Genomic DNA, 18,409 nt, shown 5'->3' with positions numbered 1-18,409 from the left:
TTTTCTCAGTTCATGGGCAGTTATTTTGCGCCTTGGTTTTTCCACACACTTCTTGCGACCCTGTTGACTATTTTGAATGAAACGCTTGATTGTTCGATGATCACGCTTCAGAAGCTTTGCAATTTTAAGACTGCTGCATCCCTCTGAAAGATATCTCACTATTTTTGACTTTTCTGAGCCTGTCAAGTCCTTCTTTTGACCCATTTTGCCAAAGGAAAGGAAGTTGCCTAATAATTATGCACACCTGATATAGGGTGTTGATGTCATTAGACCACACCCCTTCTCATTACAGAGATGCACATCACCTAATATGCTTAATTGGTAGTAGGCTTTCGAGCCTATACAGCTTGGAGTAAGACAACATGCATGAAGAGGATGATGTGGACAAAATACTCATTTGCCTAATAATTCTGCACTCCCTGTACATGGAACGCCATAACCAAGCGGCCGGCATAGTGTACAGGAACATCTGTGCCGAGTATAACCTGGAAGTCCCGAGGTCAAAATGGGAGATGCCCCCAAGGGTGGTGGAGAATGACTGAGCTAAGATCCTGTGGGACTTCCAGATACAGACGGACAAAATGGTGGTGGCTAACCAACCGGACATAGTGGTGGTAGACAAACAGAAGAAGACGGCTGTAGTGATCGATGTAGCAGTTCCGAATGACAGCAATATCAGGAAGAAGGAACACAAGAAGCTGGAGAAATACCAAGGGCTCAGAGAAGAGCTCGAGAGGATGTGGAGGGTGAAGGTAACGGTGGTCCCCGTGGTAATCGGAGCACTAGGTGCGGTGACTCCCAAGCTAGGCGAGTGGCTCCAGCAGATCCCGGGAACAACATCGGAGATCTCTGTCCAGAAGAGCGCAGTCCTGGGAACAGCTAAGATACTGCGCAGGACCCTCAAGCTCCCAGGCCTCTGGTAGAAGACCCGACCCAAGCTTGAAGGATAGACAGGTTGTATGTAAGAGCTCCAGCTCAGACAATGTTGTAGACATTTGAGATGTTTCTTTAAAGTGCTGAGAGAGAACACTTATGTCTGTGAAATGATTTAAATTATACTTTTTAAAAATTTCATGACAGTGGAAAAAAACTAAACGTGGCTGAAGGAAAATTTTAACTTTTTAACTCCTGAAAGAGAAAGTTCTGGTTACTTTACGTGGAAAATAGCAATAGAGAGCTGGTTCTGACTCATATCTGCAGCACTGACCTCTGACTTTCAGCTCCACTTGAGTCTTCATCTGAATCATCTTCCACCTGCTGTAGACGGAGCAGCTGTAGGTCTTTGTGTCCCAGTCTGTGGGGTATTTCAGGGTCAGACTGAGGTCTCCAGTTTTCAGCAGGTTTCTCTTCATTTTAGTTCGTCCTCTGTAAGCCTCATGTTGTTCTTCAGGCTGGTCAGAGCCGTTCTCATACACGTGGACCTTTCTCTTGTCACTGTCCATCCACTCCACTTTGGTGTCTTTAGCCAGGTGAATTGTGGTGAAGGGCAGCTGGACAGACTTGACCCCTGGATCCACCTCCACGTGGGGGACTGAGAGAAAGAGGAGGAGTTTCTGTCAGAAGACCAGGAGGATTTTTGTAATGCTAAATGTTTGTGTTTTGAGACTTTGAGTTGTCCTGAGTAAGTCAGATTATGAGAGAAGCAGCATACGCTCATCTACAGACTCGTCATCTCTATCTGTCACGGTCCTGGGTCGGTTCGACCCAGCATTTTGAGTTTCTTATGTTTTGGTTTATTTTTGTATTATGGATTAGTTCTTATTCTCGGGTGATGCTGTTTTGATTGTGATTATATCCTGATTCTTTAGCCGTCCGATGATGATGATGATGATGATGATGATTATTATTTCTGGTTTAGGTTTTGTTATCTTGTCCTCATGTTTAGTTTAGGTTGCCTCTGCTTAGTCTTCTCTGTCCGTATGTCCCTCTGTCTGTCCATGATGTCATTATGCTTGCTTATAAGTCTGCGTCTGTGTCTCTGTCTGTCGTGTGCTTCCTGTTTTATTTTGTAGGTCCGTGTCCTATGTCAGTGCGTTCAGCTTTGTGCTCTCCCTGTCTCGTCAGTGTAACCAGCATCAGCCGTGTCTCCCAGCTGTTTCCTCTTTGTTCGGTTCACCTCTTGTATTTAGTGTCTGTGTCTTCCCCTACTCGGTGTCGCGTCGTTAACGTCTGTTCACCCTCGCTTCCTCTGTGTGTTCTGTTCGCCAGCCTGTCAACCTGCCTAGTTATTCTGTTTCCCCAGTTTGGTTAGTGTTTTCCTGTTCTGCTTCTTACCAGCAATAAAGCTGTGTTTTTTGAGTTACTTCTGCCTCCGTGAGTCCTGCATTTTGGGTCCTCTCTTCCTGCCTGCCTACAGCTGAGACATGACACTATCATCTTTATAGTTTACTCCCCACTTATGTTTCAGTGATATAAAAGAGAGATATATTCTGGTATTCTAAACAATACTTAGCCAAAACCCAAAGACTTTTTGGTTGAGTTAACCTCCTGAACAATCTACAACATATGGTGGAAACCTGAAATTAAGACAGAGAAGACTAGAGGTGAGACATGACCATTACTGAATATTAAAAATAATAAATGACAGATTTAGAGACATTTTCATAACCTATTCATTTACCACATCAGTAAACAGCATGGCAGGGCAAAATATTTTTTCTAACATGACAACCTTTAAAAAGTGAAAGGAGACAGAAAGACAGGTGAGAAGAATAAAACTTAATTAACTTTTTGATGGCATTTTACAAACAGTACTGGTACAGTATCTAGAAAATGTGGGAAAATACTGGCATCATATACAGTACTTACTTCTGAAAAAATTATGTTGGGACCCTGAAAAAAATTACTATATACAATAATGGATTTCTATACATGTGACATCAGATGAAAACTTTGGTTGTAATATTCATATAATTATTTGTTAAAAGCAATTAAAGAAATTTTAAATGAGAATAAGAAAGTATTTTTTGCCCCCCTTTCCCTGTTAATGCCCTACCTGGCCCCCTGGCAACACTTTGCTAGACCCGCCCCTGCACAGTTACCAGCTGTCAGCTACGTAGAAAAGGATCCTGGTGTTATTTGTCTCTCAGAAACAGCTCATAACTTCCCTTCAACTCATTCATGTCACCTAAAAGGTAAACCTGTTTCTCCATCACCTGTTCAGCTCTGATGATTCAGTAAGGACATCTCCTGGTTTCATCTGCATGTTTCCCTCTCACCACATATCCAAACCGATATCATGACCAGCAGCTTTACAGCTGTGGCTCCAGCAAACATCAGCTGATACTAGAAAGTAATATTAAATAAATTCTAACATCAGCTGATCAAGTTTAAAGGTGCTTCTGCTGTTTAACGCGACCTCCGCTGGTTTCCTCTTTCTGGCGCAAAGTGGGAGATAAACAAGCAAGAGAGAAAAGCCGATCAGCTGATCATTGATCAGTTTCGTGATTGAAGTAGCAGCAGGAGAGGGAGGGGAGAGAATGAGAGAAGAAGAGGCAGCTGACAGCGCAAAGACGCAGAATAACTCCAGCTTTGCGTCTGTTTTTTTTTTTCATTCTAGCTGAAGTACGGGACAAATCGCATTTATTTTCAGCTCAATACGAAATGCGTAATTTTAACTCTGAATACCAGAGGATTCCGTTTTTTAAGGGACGGTTGGCAACTCTACTAACTAACCTTATGAATAAAATTAAGTTCACTAGTCACATCATAGCACCCGCCCAGCAGTAGTATAGAAACTCCGTCATGCTAGGTAGTACGCAGTACCAGTTATTGTAACTAACTTTAAAAAGTCAGCATAACGAAAATAAACTCCACCTAAACTTGGTTTATATCTGACCCAGATAGACTGCAGGTCATAACTTCTCATCTGAAGCTCAGTTCAGCTGACAGTCGAACCGGCGGCCGCCTCGGGTCTCTCCTCCTCCGCCTCCCCTTTCCCTCATCCACCTGCTGGCCTCCACCACTCCACCATAGCCACTACCAAACAATTGAATTATTTTTACACATCTGCCAGCATCTGTCCAATCGGCCACCTTTCACTGTTTACACCGTTACGGGGGAAAAAAATAACAACAAAAAAAACATCGGCCCATAAAAACGAAAAATTACCATCGGGCATACCGGGCCAGTCCAGCTATGATAGTGGACAGAAATAATGTTTTGGAGTGGCACAAATAATTTGTGTGGCATCAAATTTGATGCAGAACAGCTGATTGTTCTGTAAATGGTTTGAAATGTTTGTTTAAAAAACGACTTGGCTGCATTAAAAAAAAAAGAGCTGCAAAAAACTTTGTTGTTTCCCAAACTGAGTTACTTTTTTGAAGAAGTAACTATATAATTAATTGCCCAACATTGGTCATTATATACTATATTTTGCACACAGAGTTGCACAACTCTCTCCCAGACGGAGAAAAGAAAGAAAAGAAGAAAGTTGTGTTTTCAAAATTGGAGTTCAAGTTATTTTTTCTTCCAATAGTGTTAACATACTACACAGGTCATGAACAAGATTTTTTTTTAATTTTCTTTGTAAGTGGGCTAAAGCAGTTAATTAAAAGTAGTCTAACATAAATGTAAACTCTGTAATTTGATTATTTTAATAAACCATGTAACTTGGATGGATTAGATGCCGGCGTGACCACAGTGCACACGTCTGAGGTTGCTCACAGTGGTCAAAGGGATTGCTCAGGGAGTTTGTGTGTTCGCTCAGACACATGAAAAATTAGAGGGAACATTGCATATAACCCTTTTAAAAATATGCCTCATGTCATATTTCATTCCAGAAATTCAGTAAGCAACATATAAACATATGTGCAAAGATTTGTTTCTAAAGTAAAACTATGAAAAATTACAGCACTGTCAATACATAAATATCCAAACGTTGTACAAAAATGTCCAACTTTGGCACACATTGGACACCATGTCAGATGAATTTTGAAGGTATTAAAGAGCAGAAATGATTTAATTTTATTAACAGGTCTAAAAATGCTTGTTTTTTATATTTTTGAAGAATTAACCACACATTTACCTGGCAATGGGCTTTTTCTGCCATGGGCATGGAGCATTTAATTGGCCTCTGGCCCTTTAAACTCTCAAGCTGTGTCCCAAAACGTCGGCTGCATCCTTTGGAGAACCCGGCCTTCGCGGTCTACGTGGGCCGGGTCCTTCGAAGACCGAGAAGGCCGGAAGTGCGAGGTTGTGAAATGGGACAGCCAAGGCGTTTTTAAATAAACATTTCAAACTATTTACAGAACAATCAGCTGTTCTGCATCAAATCTGATGCCACACAAATTATTTGTGCCACTCCAAAAAATAATTTCTGTCCACTATGAGATAAAGGAGAACAACAGCCTGATACCTGCAGGCCTGACAACAGCAGATGTATCACTGCTTTAACACCTGTAACATTCAGCAGTCGCCTCATTGTTCTGACACACACAACAAAACTATTGACTACACTACACACTAACTACACACTAACTACACAAGATTTGCGCTAAATGTCGCAAATCTCTCACATCTCAAAACACCGCCGTCACTCCTAAAACCTCCCGTTCCTCAACAACTAAAGCCACGTTGCCATATCATTTTTTGATTGGTACATTTTTCCACCAATAGGAAAGGTTGGATGGGGGGCGGTGCTCACAGGTGGAGGGCCTTTTCCTTATGAAACACTGTTTTTACGGTGATAGACAATGATAGTATTCATGAAAAAATACAAACATTGCATATATATATTTATATATATATATATATATATTTTTATCATACCTCTGGTTTTACATGGTCTATCAACACAATTTAAAACTGGTATAAAGTCCACACTTTTTCCGTCAATTGTTCCGTCTGTCCTGCTCACATCTCCAATGGTTGTACACGTTGTCATTAACGTGGCTTCACTCCACATCAGCCACGCCGCTTTGCTAGCTAAAACACCGGTGTCGGCACATAAGGACGCTGTCATAGCCTGTCAACGATGTTGATTAGCTGCGTATATATGAATGTGAATCACATCATTGGCTGGACTATAGGATAAGGTGGCATCATTCTTGTTCAGTTTTATTTGTTTAGCGAACTTGTGCGCATTTACATAACTGCTTGTTCAATCATGTCTTGCTTTCGTAGTGTTTGGTGGTTATAATAAATCACACAGCAACCTACATTTATGTAGTTGTAAACAGCATGATAATATATTAAGTAAAACAAACTATTCAGAATACATTACTCTCATTGAGTAACGTAACGGAGTACGTTACAAAATACGTTTTGGGGCATGTATTCTGTAATCTGTAGTGGAATACATTTTAACCTTCCCAACACTGCTCAAGTTTGTCTTCCATTTTAAGCTTCACTGGTTTTAACAGAAAATTCAGATGTTTGATCATTTATGTTTAAAACTGGTTCTGACTTTTATAAAAGTGGAAACATTTTCAAAAATGTGTCTTATTATGTTTTCTATTCAGTTGTACAGCACTAACCTCTGACTTTCAGCTCCACCTTTCTCTTCATCAGGACTTTTCCCTCCCTGCTGTTGATGTTGCAGGTGTAGGTGTTCGTGTCTCTCTCTGTGGGGTGTTTCAGGACCAGACTGAGGTCTCCAGTCTTCAGCAGCTCTTCATTAATTGTCGTTCGGTCTCTGTAAACCTGATGCTGTTCTTCAGGCTGGTCAGAGCCATTCTCATACATATGGACCCTCCTGTGTGAACTGTCCGTCCACCCCACCTCAGCATCTTCAGGCAGGTGAACTTTGGCTTTACAGGTCAGCTGGACAGACTCCACCCCTGAATCCACCTCCACCTGAGGGACTGAGAAGACGACAAAGCTCAACATGAGCTGTTCAAATACTCAATGTCAAAGTAGAATCATGTTAACCAGTGTTTTCAGTACAGGAGCACAAATTGTGCATATTTGAGTAGGCTATTTCACCACAGTGGCAGGTTTCTATAGATGATTGGACTCTGAGCAGAAATGATCCATGTTGGACTGAATCTAAGAACAGATCATAAAGTCCTCTGTGTGCCCAGCCCGTCTGTCTGAGCATCTTCATCAGCTGCTACATATTGCTTCCATCTCTCTCTTTCCTGGATGTGTCTTCTCTCTGTTTCTTTCATTCTTTCCTGTCGGATAGTTGCCCACTCTGTCTCTGACTATGATGCCATCTCTTTATTAAATATATAAATTCTCAGCAGACATAAAATAACTGTGATTGACATGTTTACCCACATCATACAGTTACTGTGTAACTTGACTTCAGTGCTCAGAGGCTGTGATCTGATGCTAAATCATGTTCATGTACAGTCAGCTGATCCTCACAGTTCACTTTGTAATCATGCAGCTCTCCTCTGATCAATCCTGAGCTCCACCTGAGTCTCAGTCCTCAGGACCTCACACAGTCCCAGCAGCTTCTATCAGCAGAGTTCTCCCTGATATCACAAACATATTGATCCTCCTCTCATTGATCTGAACTGTTTCCACAGAGAAACAAATGCAATATATATAAATATTACCACATTCTTCTTGTTTGGTAAAACTCTCCTTTATTTGGTCTGCTGTTTTCTCAGTTGCTGATTTGCTGCTCTTATTATTATTATTAGTTATTATACATGAACTGACTTCATATTTTTTATGCAAATTAGTAGTTAGAGGTTTCCATGTTTTTGAATCTATTGTTATGATTTAATGCTGTCAATGTTTTGTTTTATGTCATGTTTAAGGATTTGTTCTCGGTTGTATCTCACGTTTAGTTTAGTTCAGGGTCCGTGTGTCATTCTGTCTCTCAGTGTCAGGTCTGCGTCTTGGTGTAGTGTTTTCGTTTCCTGTTTTATTGTGAAGGTCTGCGTCTCATGTGAGTGTGTTCAGTTTTACCTCTGTCTCGTCTGGTTGATTATTCCCAGCTGTGTTCCCCACCTGTGTGTAATCTCCCTGTGTTTCTCTGTGTGTATTTAAGTCACGTCTTCTGTCTTTGTGGGGGCTGGTCTGTCTGTGTATCCGCCATGTTCCACTCGTGTGTCTGGTGTTAGAATCTTAGTTTGTAAATAGTTGTAAATAGTCTTGTCAAGTAGCAATCGTGTATTTTGTTCACCTTGTACATATTCTTCACTGCAGCAGCCTAGTAGGCGTGAGAAGCCATTTTTGTTGATTAAGTTTTCTCCTGTTTTTTGGTTAGAAAGTTAGGTAAGTGGATTGTCTTTTGGTTGGTTTTATAAGATAAGATAAGATAACCTTTATTAGTCCCACACTTGGGAAATTTGTTTATTAGTCCCACACGTGGGAAATTTGTTTTGTCACAGCAGGAAGTGGACAGTGCAAAAGTTATGAAGCAAAAATTAGAATAAAATAAAATAAGAATAAATACAGTACACAACTGTACAGAATAGAATAAAATAAAATACTATATACAGTAGAATAAAATAGAATAAAATATACAATGAGATAAAAATAGAGTACAAATGCTATATACAACTGAGTAAAAATACAACGATGCCAGGAAGATAATTGCACATTAGTATTATTACACATGTGTGGATGTGTGTGTTTGATCAGTTAAAGTCTTTATTGTGGAGTCTGACAGCAGTGGGGAGGAAAGACCTGCGAAATCTCTCCGTCCCACACCGTGGGTGCCGCAGTCTCCCACTGAAGGAGCTGCTCAGTGCTGTCAGAGTCTCATGCATGGGGTGGGAGATGTTGTCCAACAGGGATGACAGCTTAGCCACCATTCTCCTGTCACTCACCACCTCCACTGGGTCCAGAGGGCATCCTAGAACAGAGCTGGCCCTGCGGATCAGCTTGTTCAGTCTCTTCCTGTCCCCAGCAGAGATGTTGCCGCCCCAGCAGACCACACCATAGAAGATGGCTGAGGCCACCACAGAGTCATAGAAGGTCTTCAGGAGTGGGCCCTTCACTCCAAACGACCTGAGTCTCCGCAGCAGGTACAGCCTGCTCTGCCCTTTCCTGTAGAGGGCGTCTGAATTATGAGTCCAGTCCAGTTTGTTGTTCAGATGAACACCAAGGTACCTGTAGCTGTCCACAGCCTCAATGTCCATACCTTGGATGTTCAGTGGTTGCAGTGGAGGATGTTTGTGCCTGCGGAAGTCTACCACCAGCTCCTTGGTTTTACTGGCATTGATCTGGAGGTAGTTCAGCTGGCACCAGTCCACAAAGTCTTGAGTCAGTCCTCTGTACTCCTTGTCGTCCCCATCAGTGATGAGGCCGACTATTGCAGAGTCATCAGAGAACTTCTGCAGGAAGCACTGGGTGGAGTTGTGGGAGAAGTCTGCAGTGTAGATGGTGAAGAGGAACGGAGCCAGAACCGTTCCCTGTGGGGCCCCCGTACTGCAGACGACCCTGTCCGAAACACAGCCCTGAGTCCTCACATACTGTGGTCGGTCGGTGAGGTAGTCCAAAATCCAGGTAGTGAGGTGATGGTCCACTCCAGAGTTCTCCAGCTTGTCCTTCAGAACCGAGGGAAGAATGGTGTTGAAGGCACTGGAGAAATCAAAGAACATGATTCTCACAGTGCTCCCAGCGGTCTCCAGGTGAGCGAGGGAACGATGTAGGAGGTGAATGATGGCATCATCCGCTCCAATGCCCGGCTGGTAGGCAAACTGAAGTGGGTCCAGTGATGAGCTCACCAGGTGCCGAAGCTGAGCCAGGACCAGCCGCTCCAGGTCTTCATCAGGTGGGATGTCAGAGCCACCGGCCTGTAGCTGTTGAGGTCCTTGGGGCGTGAAGTCTTTGGCACTGGTACAGCACAGGAGGTTTTCCAGAGCTGTGGGACTCGTCCCAGCCTCAGGCTTAGGTTGAAGAGGTGCTCCATCACCCCACACAGTTGGTCCGCGCAGGACCTGATGACCCTCGAGCTGATGCCATCTGGACCCGCTGCCTTCTTGGCTTTAATCCTCCTCAGTTCCCTCCTAACCTGGGTGGTTGAGAGAGACAGGCTGGAGCCTTGTGTTGAGTGTGTATTGGATGCTGTTGTTGGGGGTGGGGAGGCGTGAGCAGGGTGAATAGAGGAGGTGTGAAGTGTCTGAGGTGTCAGAGGTGGAACAGCAGCAGTGGGGGTGGGTGAGTCTGCAGCCGATGTTGGAGACTGCCTCATGGCTGAATCAAATCTGTTGAAGAAATGATTCAGTTCATTTGCCCACCTCACATCCTTCCCAGGCAGAGAGTTCTGATGTTTGTGGCCTGAGATGGTTCTGAGGCCTCTCCAGACTTCACCAACGTTGTTTTGCTGAAGCTGGTTCTCCATCTTCTGCTTGTAGCTGTCCTTCCCATTCCTTATCAGTCCCCTCAGCTCTCTCTGCACCCTTTTCAACTCCTCTTTGTCTCTGGATTTGAAGGCCCTCCTCTTCTGCTTGAGGACAGCTTTAATTTCTGGGGTAATCCAGGGTTTGTTGTTGGAGAAACACCGTACAGTCCTGGTAGGTACGGTGTTATCCACACAGAAATTAATATAGTCAGTAATGCATGTAGTAAGGCTGTCGATGTCCTCTCCGTGGTCGTCACAGATCACCTCCCACACAGTAGACTCAAAACAATCCTTAAGAGCCTCCTCGCTCTCCTCCGACCATCTCTGCACTGTGCGGGTGGCTGGTGGCTCCCTGCGCACTAAGGGCTCATACACAGGGACAAGGTGCACCAGGTTGTGATCAGATCTGCCCAGGGGAGGGAGAGGTGATGAACTGCATGCCTCTTCAGCATTGGCATACAGTAAGTCCAGTGTTTTATTGTCTCTGGTTGGGCAGGTCACATACTGGGTGAAGGTGGGCAGTGTGGAGTTCAGTGAGGCATGATTGAAGTCCCCTGATATTATGAGAAGGGCTCTCGGAGATTGTGTTTGCAGTCTGCTGACCACAGAGTGGAGAGAGTCACAGGCTGCATCCGCGTTGGCCGAGGGGGGGACATATGCTGTTATCGCGATAACATGCGAGAATTCCCGGGGCAGGTAGTACGGACGCATGCTAACGGCTAACAGCTCAATGTCTCTGCTGCAGAGTTGTTCTTTTACAGTGATGTGCCCGGGGTTACACCATCTGTCATTCACAAACACTGCCAGTCCCCCTCCTTTCCTCTTACCGCTCTCTCTCGTCCTGTCCGCTCGCAGCAGCTGGAATCCCGGTAGTGTCACGCTCGTGTCCGGAGTTAGCGGTGTTAGCCACGACTCCGTTAGCATCATGATGCTACATTGCCGGTACTCCCTCTGTGACCAGGTTAGCGACGTGAGCTCATCCATCTTATTGGGCAAAGATTTTACATTTCCAAAATAATTCCAATAATTATTTTGTGTAGGAAAGCATAGGGACCAGTAGGGAGTTTTGTTTGTTATTTTTGGCACTGCTCACAGCTGAAGAAAATAAATGGCTGCTTAGCACTTTAAAAGGATATTGTTGTTTGTGTATTTGCTTGGGTGGTGTGTGAGTGGGCCAACTTCTTGTTGCGTTCATACTCGCCTAGACTAAGAACGTAACACTATCATCGCATCTGTTGTGGTCAGTGCTATCCTCTATGCTGTTGCATGCTGAGGCAGCATAGAGGATAGCAGCTTGAGGGTCACAGATGCCAACAGACTAAATAAACTGATCCACAAGGCCAGTATGGAACTGGACTCCCTTAGCATGGTGTTAGAGAGGCGGATTTTGTCCAAGATAAAGACAATGTTGGATAACACCTCCCACCCACTCCATGACGTACTGGATATCCACAGGAGCACGTTCAGTGAGAGACTGAGATTACCAAAAAGCTCCACTGAACAACATAGAAAATCATTCCTGCTCGTTGCCAGCTCCCTGTACAACTCCTCCATCTAACACAATGTAAACACTGCTGTAATATTCCTGTCAATGTTCTGATATTTATTTACTTACAACCACCTCTCTTAATCCTTGTATATGTTAGTGGTATTGTTTCTTAATCTGTAAATCTGTAACATATTGTATCAGATATTTACATACAAACATTTCAAAAATTACCATTACCATATCATACACCCCCTTATCCAGTATCCAACATCAAATCAGTATCAAACACGCGGGCCTACCTGCTGTGACCCCTTGTGATTTGGGAGCAGCTGAAAGTAGGTTTTATTACAGCACAGTTTTGACTTGATAGCAAATTTATTTTAAGGTTGAACATATTCAGCTGATGAGAAAAGTCAAAACATCAGCCTGAATGACCTGATTATTATCACAGTGGTCACTGGAAGAAGCTCACAGCATTACGTATACAGAGGAATACAGTGAAACACAGACTTGAATGATTTCTCACTGGAAACTTTGTTTATGACTGAAGTTTAGACTTGTGTACACACTCACACACAACATACCTTTTTTGAGTAATTTCCAAAGATATACTCCAAGACCCACGAATACAGCAGTAATCAAGACAGCCAGGAGGACCCAGGCCTCAGCAGGAAAAACATACGGCTCTGTAAGAAACCAACAACACGATGAGGTTTACACGAGCACGACTAAAGTGGTCCAAAATAAAGAATCAGTCTGAGGTCCACATCATGTCTTTTATCCTGTCTTCCTTCTCTCACCCCAACTGTTTGCTCCAGCTAGCCGCCCCTCCCTAGCCTGGTTCTGCCGGAGGTTTCTTCCTGCTAAAAGGTGGTTTTCCCTTCCCACTATTGCAAAGTGCTTGCTCATAGGACTGCCATCAGCCTTTCATGCATAAAGTCAGTCAATTTCCTGATCTGTTGACCATCAATTGTTTGTGCAGCAGCAGCCACAGCTCCCATGTGCTGTTTAAAAAAGCGTACTGTCTTCCCTCTCTGTAAATCTCACCCTTCAGAAAGGTCCACCAGTTCTCAGTAGGATTTAATTTAGGTCATTATTCTGTCAGCTTTGGGACTATAGCTGACTAGCCAAACGCTGGAGTACTTAGACACACGTGATGGTGCACTGTCCTGTATAAAAACAGTGGCCTTCTTGAATGCGGCTGACTTTTTTTCTACACTATCTCTTGAAGAAAGTATCCTTTAGCAAGCTTGAAATTTTATTTCAAGTCCATCTTCAACATGAAATGACCCAACTAGCTTATCCATGATAATAGCAGCATAAATCAATACACCTCCTCCACCTTGTTACTGTCTTAATCTAAGTGGTGCCCTTTGTCACTTCAGGATTCATCCATGAGCCTATCAAGATCCATCAAGATTGTTCTTTTCTCTTTCAGCCTCTTCCAGTCTAAGCAGGTGGCTCTCCCTCCCTGATCTTGGTTCTGTTGAAGATTTCATCATATTAAAGTTGAGTTCTGCTCAGAGGGGATCATCTGGCTGTTGGGTTTCCTGTTATTACTGTAAGATCTTTACACGTGTATGAAGGCTCTTATCTTCACTCTGTGTTAAATGACTGTTTTAGGTGATTTTTAGAGTTCAACAAATAAATTCAGTTTTTTCTGTTTTACAAAGTTTTCTGTCTGAAAACATGAGCTGTAGCTTAAGGCAGACTAACGTAGTGAGGTCTAATATATTAAAGTTTGGAGTTTGCTGCTGACCTTTGACCTGCAGGTGAACATCTGTCAGTCTGGGTTCTTCTCCCGTCACTCTGATGGTGCAGGTGTAGTTGCTGCTGTCAAAGATGTGGGGTTTCCTCAGAGTGAGGCTGAAGTCTCCAGTCTGCAGAGCGTCAGTCTTCATGGATGTTCGGTCTCTGTAACGCTGGTTTTGATCTGTCAGCTCGTCCTCTTCCTGCTGACGCTGGTGGACGGTTGGAGGATTTAGGTCGTGGCGGCTCCACACCACTGTGGTGGGTCCAGATACAAACGGAATCTGACAGGGCAGCTGGACTGACTCCGCCCCCTCGTACACCTCCAGGGTGAGGACTTGGTGGGACACTGTGAGGACACAGAGACACAAACACAGCTACAACAAAGGCGACACAAAGGTTTTCTGCTTCATGTGCAGCAGCATGTATACGCTCCCTCCTCTGCTCTTTCCAGAGTTCCTGTTTCTGTCCCTGCTGTTTGCTGAGAAGCCTGATTAACCTCTGACCTCTGATCTGTATCTTCAACAATGACCTCTGGCCTCATACCTGATTGTACATCAAGTGTTTTAGTTTGTTGCTGACCTTTGACCTGCAGCTCTACTGTAGTCAGTGTCATTGTGTTTCCAGATGCAGTGATGGTGCAGGTGTAGTTGCTGCTATCAGAGATGATGGGGTTCCTCAGAGTGAGGCTGAAGTCTCCGGTCCTCAGAGAGTCCGTCTTCATGGACGTTCTTCTCCTATAACGCTGGTTTTGGTCTCTCAGTTCATCTCCTGCATCATTACGCTCGTGGACGATTGGAGGATCGAGGTCGTGGCGAGCCCACACCAGATTGGCTAAAGACGGTACAGAAGAGTCCTTGCAGGTCAGCAGGACAGAGTCCACCCCCTCATACACCTCCAGAGCTGAGGCATGCTGGGAAACTGAGGACACAGAGACAGAACCATGAATCAGCTGTGTGTGAGTCTAAACATGAACTCTGCATCAGTTCAATCAGAGACCTGTCAGAGTTTAGAGTCACACAAATCTGTGCTGATATAAAACATCAGCTACCCGAAGTCCTCAAATATAAATGAGATCCTCTGTTCTTAGATGTTATTGGACCTGAACTGAAAACATTAAAGAGGACAGAATAAACCCAGCCCACACTGTCACGCTCTTTTACATTATTTTGTTGCTGCTCTCTCTGGTCAAGTAAAGTTAAGCAGTAAAACAAGGACACACATAAAAGCGTCTCTGTGGGCGATTTGAAGCCTGCCAGTGTTCATGATACAGTCAGCTGTGGTTACTCTGGATGAACTGGTCCTTTAGACAGACCGGAGGCAGAGAAAACAGCGTGTGTCTGACAGGAAGTTTAACCACACAGTAATTAATGGACATCATCGCTGTTACCATGGTTACATATTCATTAATGTTCACAAAGATCTCACTCTTTATGATCAACATCCATGTTCTCAATAATGATGCTGTCATATTGCTGCAGTAACACTTTGACTCTACGTGGAAATTATGTTTTAGACTTTAGTGAATGGATCAGAGAGTAAAATAAAAACATTGTGACCTCTGATGAGACAGCTTCTGTACAACTAAATATTTACTGTCAAACTGAGTCTGTAAGAGTTCAAGAGGTCCTGACCCCTCCTGTCTGTGCTCCCACTGATTTATATCTAAAAATAATCAAGTTTAACCATCTAATGTGAAGTCTCCTCACTCTTTGTGTTACCTTCATGACAATTGCATGAGAATGTTTTAATTGATGTTTGGAGTTTTCAGGGTTTTAGTTTCCTTCTACTTTCCCCTTGGAGATGTTAGCATCAGTGGATGCAGAATATATGCAAGACTCAGCAGAGAAGCCTTGACTCTCAGCCATTATAATGGACAACATCAGATCCAGAAGAATCAGCTGAGATCAGAGCCCAGAGTTAGCAGCAGCAACAATAAATCATTGATCAATGTGATCAGAGCTGTTTCTGTGCTGTGGGGAACAAACCGGAGAGAGATTTATAGAAATATTGCTGCTGTTCATGTGAAGGATTAACTGAGAAGCAGCAGACTTTTCACATTTTAAAATAAAAACTGGAAGTTTAATGTTGGTCCAAGATGAGCTCCAGGAGGTTATTACCTGAAATAAAACCCTGAGGTTGTTTGTCCTTCTCCCAGTTCCTCTCAGCTCTTCTGCTTTGTGTTTTTATATCTCTGCTATGATCACTGAGCCATGGAGGGCATTATGTTTCTGATGTTTCACCTTCAAAGCGGCGATGTCATCAAGGACAAAACAAAATAAAACAAAAGAAAAAAACAAAACAAAACCATCAGATTTGATGGTTTTGTTACAGACTTTTCAAAAAAGTGTTTTGCTTTACTTTCACAAATGTGGGGATTAAATTGTGTTAAAATGTACAAAACAGTGAAGTCATGTTTTGTGACGAGGACCCAGGCACAGAGAGACTTGATGAATTTAAGAATCTTATGATTTAATAAAGACATTTGCAGACTTGCACAGAGATGGTAAAATTATGATGACTGATAACGGAGACGAAGACAACAGACAATGAGGACAGGGAGGATGCAGTAAAGAGTAAAGTGTATCTTGGCTGACTGGGCAGCTCTTTGGGTGCTCAGCACCCCTAAAAGCTCTGATCCTAGAATCGCCCCTGGTAAGAGCAGATGTGGATCCACAGCAAACATGTATGTTGGTCACAATCAATGAAAGAAGCTCAGAAAGCTCTTCAGTAAAACCAGTGTTAGAAATGAAACACACAGCACAGCATGCTGGGTAATTACAAGGACTCCCATCAGGCACAGGGAGGCACGTCCCCCTAACTACTCATGCTGATTAACACAACACACACATGTTACATGCACTTCTCTCCACGACCACTAGATGTCTCCACACTCTGTGCTGACTCCAATGAATGATCAGAGCTGCTGAGCCTGTTTGCAGACAGAGGAGGAGCTCCTGGTGATCCGTGTGGGACTAAAAAGCTCTGATAACGTCCATCCAGCAGCTGATAACAGGGACATTTGGTGCCATGTCAGAGCTGCACAGTCAATCATCAGTTTGGCTCTTTAGTTTGAAGAGTTCAAAGCAGCAGCAGAGAATCTAAAGTGTGTCACACAGCACCAAGTTTCCTTTGGTCACATATGAAATGTGAGTCAGAGCTTCAGCTACACAACAACACACACACAGCAGCTGATTGTAACATGAGCTCATCTGAAAGCCACCAAGAAGAATCCAGTGATTTGAAAGTTGCTGCTTTGGATTGTTAGTTTGATCTGAATCAGAATCCAGTGTTTGATGGAAATCTCCTCCTGCTGCACTTCAACACATTAAAGAGAGAGAGATGATGATGAGAGCAGAGAGAGGAAGGTGTACTTACCGTGCAGGAGGATCACAAACACCACAAACATCTTCATGTTCCTGTCAAACTCAGAGACTCTTTAAAAGCCCTTCAGGACATCAGCTCACAGCAGCTCTCACTTTCCTCTGCTGATCATCTACTGACACTCTCACACTGCTCACACTGTCACAGCTCAGAGTTCAGCTTCACACTTTGTTAAAGCACATCTGTGGAATGAAGTCCGGCCGGCCACAGATCACAAGAGGAGGACGTTCAGTCATTTGAAGTTTCATGCATAAGTGTGATTCTTCTTCATGCTGACATAAAGTAGACTGTTACGAGTTCGAAATTGAGGATGAGAGTAAAACAATGATAGTCCAGAAGAGGTCGTTCAAACAATTGATTTTAATGCACGCAGCGTGGAGAGGTGTAAACTGCAAAACAGTTGTACATCTCTACCCAAAATACACTCTAGATTGCTTTTATAACATCAGGGTATTGTAACGCCCCTTCTTGCGTTTACAAGCACATAATTTGCATGTACAGAACATTCATGTATTTTAAGAATTAAATGCAAACACAGAAGTTCCTCCTTGTGGCATACTCTTAAGAATATGGTGATGATCTAAGGCCTTTGAGGTCACCATGGGCTGGACATCCTTCCGTCACCTGTAACTAAGCAAACTCAAATACCACAAGAAGCTGAATACATTCAGGCCTTTGCTCAGCTACTATTTTACTGTAACAATATACTCAGCATATGAGTTATGATACATATATATTTAACTCAATCATTTTAAAGTAGTTATAACTGCACCTGTAATAAACATGTTAATATTTGATTATGATAACCCCTATAATATAAATTATAACATAATGCCAGCAGCTTCAATAAACACTTTGATGAAATGATAATTAATGCAATGATAAGATGATGGTTATGTAAAATAATCCCTGTAATTCCACAATTCCCTCTTTTGACATTCCAATCAGGAATGTCACCACACTTCGTGTTGCATCACTCCCTGCTCGGCTCTATGGGTTCTAAGTTCATCCTATAGATGCCCTCAACCCAGCCAGGGTTCACAACCCATTACCTTTACCAACAGTCCTCTTACACAAGGAATGATACAACAACCAGCGATGACCAACATTCCCAAAAATACAGCCAATGAACATATCACTGACATAGCCACACCTTTCCATTGTCCAAACACAGATGTCATCCAGGACGCCAGCGGATTTTCGATACCTGAGTGCTCATGCATTGTTTTAGACAAATTCTTCAGACCCACCAGAGCTCAGGTTACTGAGCCATCTGGGGCAGTATTAATAGGGATAAAAGTGCAGCACATGTCTCCGAACATGGCGCATACGCCTCCCCTCTCACGTCAAGGGTCATTTGATTTTACACTCCCATCAGCAAACTCGGACCCAATTGTTCTTCCAACCCCATCATGGCGTCCCTGGTGAGGTTAGAGAGTCTCAGCAGGTTTTAGTGAACCTAATGTGGTCAAAATTTTGATTAGGCGTTACCCAAAGAAATATACTCTCAAATCCTGCAGCTATCAGATTTACCAGCTTGT

At 43.3% G+C, this 18,409-nt stretch overlaps 1 protein-coding gene across 1 annotated transcript; it reads right to left on the bottom strand.

The window, feature by feature from the left end:
- Window positions 1-1,188: 1,188 nt before the first annotated feature.
- Window positions 1,189-17,076, bottom strand: LOC109196962 (uncharacterized). Its single transcript, XM_025905225.1, has 7 exons — window positions 16,863-17,076; window positions 14,067-14,405; window positions 13,405-13,833; window positions 6,705-6,803; window positions 6,477-6,563; window positions 1,414-1,531; window positions 1,189-1,294 (listed from the first exon to the last, which is right to left on the bottom strand). Exons 1-7 carry the CDS (start codon window positions 16,897-16,899, stop codon window positions 1,189-1,191), a joined length of 1,215 nt encoding a protein of 404 aa, XP_025761010.1. The 5' UTR covers window positions 16,900-17,076.
- Window positions 17,077-18,409: the final 1,333 nt, after the last annotated feature.

This window comes from Oreochromis niloticus, linkage group LG3 (assembly GCF_001858045.2).
Source record: "Oreochromis niloticus isolate F11D_XX linkage group LG3, O_niloticus_UMD_NMBU, whole genome shotgun sequence".
Taxonomy (NCBI): Eukaryota; Metazoa; Chordata; class Actinopteri; order Cichliformes; family Cichlidae; genus Oreochromis; species Oreochromis niloticus.
This window is presented reverse-complemented; position numbering and strand designations above follow the sequence as displayed.

Coding starts and splice junctions, on each gene's coding strand:
- LOC109196962 (XM_025905225.1), bottom strand. CDS start 16,899: ATGAAGATGTTTGTGGTGTTTGTGATCCTCCTGCACG. Junction 13,834..14,066: donor AGTAGAGCTGCAGGTCAAAG/GTCAGCAACAAA, acceptor GTGTCCTCACAG/TGTCCCACCAAGTCCTCACC. Junction 6,564..6,704: donor TGAGGTGGGGTGGACGGACA/GTTCACACAGGA, acceptor AACACCCCACAG/AGAGAGACACGAACACCTAC.